The sequence below is a fragment of the Sinohyriopsis cumingii genome, chromosome 10 (genome assembly GCF_028554795.1).
Source record: "Sinohyriopsis cumingii isolate HCF-2022 chromosome 10, ASM2855479v2, whole genome shotgun sequence".
Lineage (NCBI taxonomy): Eukaryota > Metazoa > Mollusca > Bivalvia > Unionida > Unionidae > Sinohyriopsis > Sinohyriopsis cumingii.
This window is the reverse complement of record NC_142970.1, coordinates 24333288-24343027: the sequence shown is the minus strand read 5'-3', so window position 1 is coordinate 24343027 and position 9740 is coordinate 24333288. Positions and strand designations below refer to the sequence as shown.

Sequence of the window (9740 nt, the reverse complement as noted above, 5' to 3'; positions counted from 1 at the left end):
CGACGCTATCTTCTACGGTTGAGATACATTCTCCTGATTACGTCGTTGATATTTATCAGTCCACGATAAGATCCGTACTAGGTTGGCCGGATGTTCCCCCAGTGCATGAAGGACCACCAGAGCCAACGAGGGGTGATTTTACGTCGAAGAATAGTTTTGGTCACGATATTAAAATGAATTCAGATTGGTTAGATTACATAGAACTAAAACCAGAGGTGATAAGGGGGGAACTTTATTATGACTCTGCATCTGTTTTTTATAATCTTAATAGACGTGTTATTGCTTTGAATATTGATTCTATATTTTCTTCAATAAACTCCGACCATAAAATACAGTTAAATAGTTTACGTGATAGTTTTCGGGATTATTTATTTGATTTGACATCAGCGCGCGATAAGATCATTAGGTACATAGAAGTTTTAAATTTTATAGTTGATTCTTCTGAAATTATCTATAATAAAATTAGAGATATGGTTCTTAAGTCATCAAGCGATTACAAAAAGTTCTTCGCAGCCAAATACAAAATACCCGAAGCTGATATTGCAACGTTTAAGTTCCCTGATTATAATCCAGTAAATTAAGAACATCCCTCAATGATGTCATTGATGAGAACTTTTCTGAAATACTCGATGCGTGGAGAAAACTAGCACCACCTCCAACTGTTCTCAGATACAATAACGATACACACGGAGGCGGTAAACACGTATCTCCGGGAATCGTTAATATAACCAGCACGATCAAGTCAATCTTGTTAGTGACGTAATTGATGGTAGCTATCAAATAGATCTCGGAAAATCAAATCAGGCTCAACAGGGATATATTGTATATACATTTACACCACAAGTATCCCCCGGAAGTTTAATCGTGCAAGAACCAACTAATCCTGTATATCTGCGGTGTCACAATAATATGTTAACACGAATAAATTTTAAGCTCACAGACCACCTTAATCGCTTAATTGACATACGTGGAGAAGAGCTTGTAATAAATCTGTATGTGAAATCTTAAGGACTTTTATCTAGATCTTTGATCTTAAGATGAAGATCTTAAAGATCCATGAATTAATCAAGTAAATATTATATAATGTACCAGCACGTGATGGTTTTTATACATGACAAAGAAGTACTTGAAAACGCCATCAGAACAGCGTTTTCACAACCTCCAGACTCAGAGCAATTTAACGTTAATTTAGTTATCGATGAATACGGGAACGAGGATTTCTTATTAACACAAGAACAGTTAGATGAGCTCCGTCGAGAACATATTGTCGCGATCATTTGTAACAGAGATAAGATTCTAAATTATGCACACTCCTGTATTGAACTCGATCAACTTAAAAAAAAATAATATTTCAAAATAAGTAAAATATTTTAAAATGAATAAAGTATTTCAAAATAAATAAAATATTTCAGAATAAATAAAATATTTCAAAATAAATAAAATATTTCAAAATAAATAAAGTATTTCAAAATGAATAAAATATTTCAGAATAAATAAAATATTTCAAAATAAATGAAATATTTCAAAATAAATAAAAATATTTTTTATTATTGATATGGTGACTGGTACTCAAAATTATACAGATTAATAAGATTGTTGATTCTGATAGGGTGATTGGTACTTAAAATCGTGTAAATTAATCAGATTGTTGATTCTGATGGGGTAAATGATACTTAAAATTATACAAATCAATCAGTTTTGTAAATAATTATTATAATCTGAAACAATTTATTCAGAAAAGAAATATGTTATTTATATTTTATTATTATTCTGAAATATTTTATTTTTATGAATTCGATTAGTTTGTGTCTCTGATGGGTAGTTTAAATATCTTATTATTATTCTGAAATATTTTTTTATTCAGAAATATCTTATTATTATTCTGAAATATGTTTTTATTCAGAAATATTTTATTTTTTATCCAAATCGATCAGCTTGTTAATTCTGATGGGGTGATTGGTACTCAAATTCGTGTAAATCAATCAGTTTTGTAATTTTGATGGGGTGGTTGGTGTTCAAAATTATACAAATCAATCAATTTGTTAATTCTGATGGGGTGATTGGTACTCAAATTCGTGTAAATCAATCAGTTTTCCAAAAAATACTACAAAAAATATTTTATTATTATTCTGAAATATTTTATTATTGTTCTGAAATATTTTATTTTTTATTATTGTTAGGGTGATTGGTACTCAAAATTATGCAAATCAATCAGATTGTTCTCTGATTTGTAGTTTGGTGCTCAAAATTATGCCAATCAATCAGATTTTATGATAAAAATAATATTTCAGAATATTGCTACTCAGGGCTGCTTTGGTAACTTGTAACTTCGTTACCTGCTGACATAATTTTTCTTAAGTATCTTATGCGGGTACTGATTGTTTTCTTCGTCTGGTACACGTTAGATAATTCCGATCTAACTTTTTCTACTGCAACAGAAAGAGGAACAAATTTATTTACTTGATCATCATTCACCATAGCTAGTGACTGAAACATATCTGCCTGAATCCGCTTTATGAACTTATATTGAGATGATAGAACATACTTATTTTCATTTTTAAGTTCCTCTAACGTTTCAAAATCAGCTATTATTTTTTCAAGATTTAGTTCATCAGATATATTAATTCCGTTTTCTTCTAGCTTTTTAATAGCAAACATAATGTCTTTGATATTTTCATGGTTCATTATATAATATATAAATCTTTAAAGTAAAAGAAATATATCCCTAATTGAGTGTTTTAGCGAGTTCGGAGCGATGTTTCAAGGACAGCACAAACATATATTATGAATGAATGACGAGCCCCTAATCGAGTGTTTTAGCGAGCTCAGATTATATGCATAATGAATGATAATCTTAATTAAGGACAGTACAAACATATAACTTAATTAAGGACAGTACAAACATATACGCTCAACAGAAACACCCACCCACAATAAATCAACTCGTGGGAAATACAAAAACATGTATCTACCACGTTTGACATGGTAGGGGGTGTTATGTTGAGCGGGGGGCTTTGGCGGAGCCCCCAATTAGTATAAAAATTGCAATTATGCGTAATCCACCAAACAGTTGTCAGTCGTGTGGTTCGATCACAGTCCAATACGTTATTAACGGAGCTATCAAACCTTCTTACAAACATATGTTTTAGAAATTAGTATATAGCTAATAATCATTGAAAAGGAACTGATTTCAAGTATTTTTGCTCAAAATACAATTCTGAACTCAAGAAATACGTTTATACAATATATTTTCACCAAACAAGTTAGATTTATAAAGCTAATATTTTTCTGGATAATAAAAATAATTAGGGAATTCCCTATTTACTATGCCGCTTATGATTCAGAACAATAGCGAAACTCGCAAATTTCGAGATTCGCCATCCATGATAGAACAATCGGAGACTTATATCATGAATGGAGAAAGTATCAGAAATATATATTACGAGATTTCCCACTCGTAAATCTGTATCCGTGAAAAACACAGTCAAAGGGAGTAGCTTCAGCAGTAGAATGTTTAACCGCTGCTGCGTCAGCGAGTTTACTAATTGCTACTCTGCCTCTCCAGTATCCAATTGATGAATAATAAATCGATTCCATTTATATATTACCAGCACCTAGCGCTAATTTACCTTTCATCGCGGAACTTACTAACCAATTAGCTAATTTTTCCTTGATATTTTTATTTTTTATAGAATTTAGCGCATGAATTAATTTCACATCTGCAATATGCCTATGTTGTAGATCATTACTTTCATACGTTACATCATGAACGTGACAAGCTTGATCAATATCGTTTATAGGATACTCACCTGGTTTTGGTTGATCCTGATTATCAAGACTGATATCAAGTCGAGTTCCGGGACCACAATAATTATATCCTGGTAGATGTTTTTCTCCTGGGTATTTAGCCCATGGAGCACCCGGGAACTTTGACATCAATTTAGCAATATCACCACCGCGCTTATTAGGTAAAAACGAAAATTTCTTTCTAACGCATACAGAACATTTTCCACCATACGCTATTTTTTTTTTTTTTTTATTGTAACCGTAGCTAAATCAGTAGTTGGAGTTTTAACTCTACACCGTAAATAATATAGATTCATGTTATAAAATATATGGATATAGTTGATTTCTCAGCAACTCGGCGACGAGAGCCAGTTAAACACCACCCTGCGTTACCAAATTCCATCAGAATGATTATCATAGGACCATCTGGATCGGGTAAGACGCAATTATTATTAATTTGATAATGAGATGGTTGAAATGGGATAAATTATATTTGGTAGCACCATCCGTTCATGATCAGAGATGTTGTGAAGTATTAAAAGACTTTAACGAATATGCAAGATTAATAAATGAAGAAAAAAATGATATTATTGATTTTATAACAGATATTGATGAAGTACCGTCCGTAGATTATCTTGATGGGTTTATTAATAATTTAGTTGTGTATGATGATGTGATGCTAGACAATCAATCAAATCCAGCCAGGATATTTTCTCGTGGCAGACATAAAAATACAGATGTGATCTATGTTACTCAGCGATATACACAGATTCCGAAAGTGATCAGTGATAACTGTACTATTTTAGTTGTGTTTAACGGCGTAGACACGCATACGCTGCAGAATATTCATCATACTTGGTGTGGTGGTGATATGGATTATAATAAATTCAGAAATTTCTTTTCACGAGTTCAAGTTGCACACGGATTTATAACAATAAATTTACATGATCCAAGAACAAGATATCGTGTGGGTCTTGATAAAATATTTGGATAAATTAATAGCAGCAGAGAGGGCGCGACCTCAATAAAGTGTTCACGTGGGAAAATAAACCATTCTACGCACAAAAAAAAGACAACGACGGTAAAGTAACACCAATTTGAGAAATCTTTTGGAAGATTCATTTTTGCTTCAATTTGTGTCGACGCTTTTGGTTAAATTTGTGTCGATGATTTTTTTTTCTTTGTTCGTAGGAAGGGTTATTTTTAGTTTTTCGACCATTTTCGACTTTGGTCTGTTCGCCCTCTCTGCTACTATGCCTTTGCAATTGGTACTACTTTTGGAACCATTCTTGTGAATAACCCCTTAACAATATTGCAAAAGCCATCTCCGTAAGTTACTTCATATACTGGCAATCGTGAATTTACTACTCTGACCGTGGTTGGTCTATGATGAAGATTATGTACGATCATTTTTATTTAATTAGTTATTTATCTAATCACTGTGATAATCATCGGCGATTTCATCGATGAGTTCCCGGTAAATATTGCGATCCATGATACCACCTTGAAGTAATCGTCGAAAAATATCAGAGATTTCATTAATAATTTCTGGTGAGTCATTACCAGCTCGTTTTCCTCCTATGAGAACTTTTAGTCTGTCCACGTCATTGATAATATTGTCAGGACAAACAAAATCTGTGGTCAGGAAACCACTTCCCGTTGCTCCTTCTTCCTTATCTGGTGAACGTAATCCCTTCCTTCGTCTAATTTCCTCTGATTCCAGATCCTCCCTTTCCATTTGTTTCCTCGCTTGCTCAATTTTTTTAAATTTTGACATCAATTTTTGCTCCGGTGTAGAAGATTCTTGTTGTTCTCCTTGCAAAGGAGAAGGGGTTTATCTTCTATCAAGTGTTTATATTTCTCCAACCAGTGTACTGAATTTACGATCACTATTTCCGACTGATCTTTAGTTGTAATATATGCGATATATCCATTTAGTAAAATTCTCATCTCTTACAGTTTCATAACCGGATTTTATCAATTTAGGTTCATGATACAAATCAAGTAGTATTTTTTCGGGTAAATCATTTTCTTCAGTATTTTTAAAATCCTTAATAAAAATTTCATAATTTTTTTCAATTAGTTCAACATTTCCCTTTTTTACTTTAGGTTTAGATGAAAGATTTTTTTCTTGAGTCGGCGACTTCAATACGAATTTCGCCAATATCCTCAAGTATTTCTTCACCGACAGGTGGAGGTTGAGCTGCAGCTATATCAGTTTGAAGATACCATAAAATTTTCTTTGTCTGTTAATTCTTCTCGCTATTTTTTTTAAGTTTGTTCTGAAGTCTGTTTAATTGGTGGAAAAAAAGACCTTCAGTAGCTTCTGCAACTCTTTCAGTAACTTTTGTGACGGGTTTAAACAATTGTTCTGTTCCTTCTGCAAATTCAACTTGTGCTTCTTGACGTTCTTGAAGTTTTCGTCTAACAGAATCATGAACAGGGATATAATTTTGATTGCTTCTAGTCGCTCTCGGGCTAATCTAGCTGTATACGATTCTAGATGAACCATTTTATTGATATCATAATGGTCTAATTTACAACAGCAAAAGGGGCGTGACCTCGATAAGTGTCCATGCGGTAAATAAATCTTCCAATGAAAAGAAGAAAAAAAAAAGAAAACGACAAGAAAGTAACCGCCAATTAGAGAAATCTTTGGAAAGTTTATTATTTTGCTTTAATCCTTGTCGACGCTTTTTGTTAATTTGTCGACGCTTTTTAAAACCCTTTTTTGTTCGTAGGAAGGTCTATTTTGTAGTTTTTTCGACGATTTCGACCATTGGTCTGTTCGTCCCCTCTGCTGCTCCTTGCTTAATTTGGAAATTAGAAGACGCAGTTAGGATAAACTAGCATGGTGTCTTCGTGTCTTCCCTTGTGTTATATTGTTACAGGTTAGACTCCTAATTTTCTTTGCAACGAACCCCTGTGCAGACGAAGATGCATAATGGAGAAGCAACATTTCAGTGTGAAGTATGTGACAAAACGTTTAATCACTTTGACAGCCTGAATGTCCACTTTAGGGTACATACTGGAGAAAAGCCATTTAAGTGTGAAGTATGTGGTGGAATGTTTAGTCAGAGGGGACACCTTATCACGCACATGAGGGTACATACTGGAGAAAAACCATTTAAGTGTGAAGCATGTGCTGGAATGTTTAGTCAGAGGGAAAGCCTTAAGAAGCACATGAGGATACATACTGGAGAAAAACCATTTAAGTGTGAAGTATGTGATAGAATGTTTAGTAGGAGGGAACACCTTAAGAGGCACATGATAATACATACTGGAGAAAAACCATTTAAGTGTAAAGTATGTGATAGAAGGTTTAGTCACAAGGAAACCCTTAAGATGCACATGGTGATACATACTGGAGAAAAACCATTTAAGTGTGAAGTATGTCAGGAAAGGTTTAGTCGCAGTGAAGGTTTGAATGAACATATGTCGATACATAATGGAGAAAAGCCATTTAAGTGTGAAGTATGTGGAGGAAGGTTTAGTCAGATGGGACGCCTTAAGAAGCACATGAGGATACATACTGGAGAAAAACCATTTAAGTGTGAAGTATGTCAGGGAAGGTTTGGTCGCAGTGCATGTTTGAAAGAACATATGAGGATACATACTGGAGAAAAACCATTTAAGTGTGAAGTATGTCAGAGAAGGTTTGGTCGCAGTGCAGGTTTGAAAGTACATATGAGGATACATACTGGAGAAAAACCATTTAAGTGTGAAGTATGTGATGTAAGGTATAGTCATAGGGTAAGCCTTAAGAAGCATATGATGATGCATACTGGAGAAAAACCATATTAGTGAAGTATGTGATGGAAGGTTTAGTCAGCTGGGAAGCCGTAAGAAGCACATGAGGATATATACTGGAACAGTATATTAAATAAATTCGGAAATTATTATAATATTTGGAATTTGAAATTTTTCAATGTCCAAAAACCAATTTTATTGATAGTACTGGGTAAAATGCTGTATGATTATACATGTATGATATGGTTTCGAAGCTTATGTTTTTACAGGGTAATATACGCTATGCCTATACTTGTATAACATGATACTATCTAACCTTATTATGGTATAGGGTGAGACACTCTATGCTTATTCTTGTATAAGATTAGACTTTCTAATCTTATTCTGGTATAAGGTAAGACAACCTAGTCTTGTATTTTTTTAATAACATGATACTCTCTAACCTTATTCTTGTATAAGATTAGAATTTCTAACCTTATTCTGGTTTAAGGTAAGACAATCTATGCTTATTCTGATATACATTAAGAGATCCCAATATTATGCTTGTATAATATTATACTATTTAACCTTTTTCTGGTATAACGTAAGACATGCTATGCTTCCTTTTGTATAAGATGAGACTTTCTAACCTTATTCTGGTATAAGGTAAGACACCCTAGTCTTGTATATGATTATACTTTCTAACCTTATTCTGGTATAAGGTAAGACACCCTAGTCTTGTATAAGATGAGACTTTCTAACCTTATTCTGGTATAAGGTAAGACACTCTAGTCTTGTATATGATTATACTTTCTAACCTTATTCTGGCATAAGATAAGATACCCTAGTCTTGTATATGATTATACTTTATAACCTTATTCTGGTATAAGGTAAGACACACTACTCTTGTATAAGATTATACCTTTTAACCTTATTCTGGTATAAGGTAAGATACACTAGTCTTGCATTTGTATAAGATTAGACTTTCTAGCCTTATTTTAGTTTAAGGTAAGGAAATGTTTTAATTTAAAATTTTTAACCTTATTCTTGTATAAGGTAAGACAACCAAGTCTTGTATTTTTTTTTTAATTGACATTCTATCTTGGATATAATGTGAGACACCCTATTTTTTTTAATAAGATGAGACTTTGTAACCTTATTGTTTGATATAGGTTAAGATGCACCATTATTATACATGTCTAAGATTAGACAATTCATCAATATTCTTGGTTTCAGATATAACAAACACCATTTTTAAAAATACATGTATTTATTAATGTGTAACAAATTTCAAACCAGTATCATGTGACTCTTTACTTCCAATTAAATGTTGCAAATGCTGACAATTCATAAAGATTTAGATTGATTGTACTATATTTGCAATGCCAGTAGCTGGTAATTAAGAATTTAATGTTTTTTTCTGAGTTTATACCATGATAAACTCTGAAAATAATGTTAAACTCTTATAATAGAAATTTCACATATTCGTTATGTTATTTTGTTTGCATCATTAAAAAACAGAAATCTTAATTGATCCTAGCAATAAGCACTATAAATTGTCCTGCTTTATCATAATAAGATCATCATAATACCAGTCCTTCAACCACTGAAAACCAAATTTATTCAATTGTTTTTTTTATAAATTGTTAGAATGATCTTTTCCTTTAATGCTTACTTCTTGTCTGCCTTCACTGGCAGTGTTTATCTTACATTGTAAACGTGACTTTGTTTATAGAAGTGGTTATTCTTAGAAATGAATTTTTCCTTACAGTTCATACAGAAATGAATGCAATTCATTTTGATCACGTGGCAACATTCTGACCAGTGGAAAAGTTACTTTCCTTTAGCAGGTACTGGCATTGCAATTTTAGGAAAGTAACATTTCCATTGGTCAGAATGTTACCATGTGATCAAAATGAATTGCATTTATTTCTGTATGTATAAAGAGAACTGCATTCCCCACTTCTATAAATAGGGTCATCTGTACAGCATAAGATAAACACTGTCAGTTAAGACAGATAAAGTAAGCATTAAAGAAACAGAACATTCTAACGGTTTAAATATTTTTTAAAATAAATCTGGTTCCATTGGTTGAAGGACTGGTATTATGACGATGTACAATGACACCAATTAGACGCATCTTAAGCTTCCACATGGAACTGGTGTATTTGCTCGCATACACGAAATGCGGAACATATGTCTTCCTTTTACCCATTCCATCAATG

General features: G+C 32.7%; 1 protein-coding gene across 1 annotated transcript; it reads left to right on the top strand.

Moving 5' to 3' along the window:
- Window positions 1–6594: 6594 nt before the first annotated feature.
- LOC149789733 (uncharacterized) lies at window positions 6595–9434 on the top strand. Its single transcript, XM_089971754.1, has one exon. The coding sequence runs from the start codon at window positions 6724–6726 to the stop codon at window positions 7588–7590; it is 867 nt and encodes a 288-aa protein (XP_089827880.1). The 5' UTR covers window positions 6595–6723; the 3' UTR covers window positions 7591–9434.
- Window positions 9435–9740: the final 306 nt, after the last annotated feature.

Excerpts from the sequence above, each read along its gene's own strand:
- LOC149789733 (XM_089971754.1), top strand. The coding sequence starts at position 6,724 with ATGCATAATGGAGAAGCAACATTTCAGTGTGAAGTATGTGACAAAACG.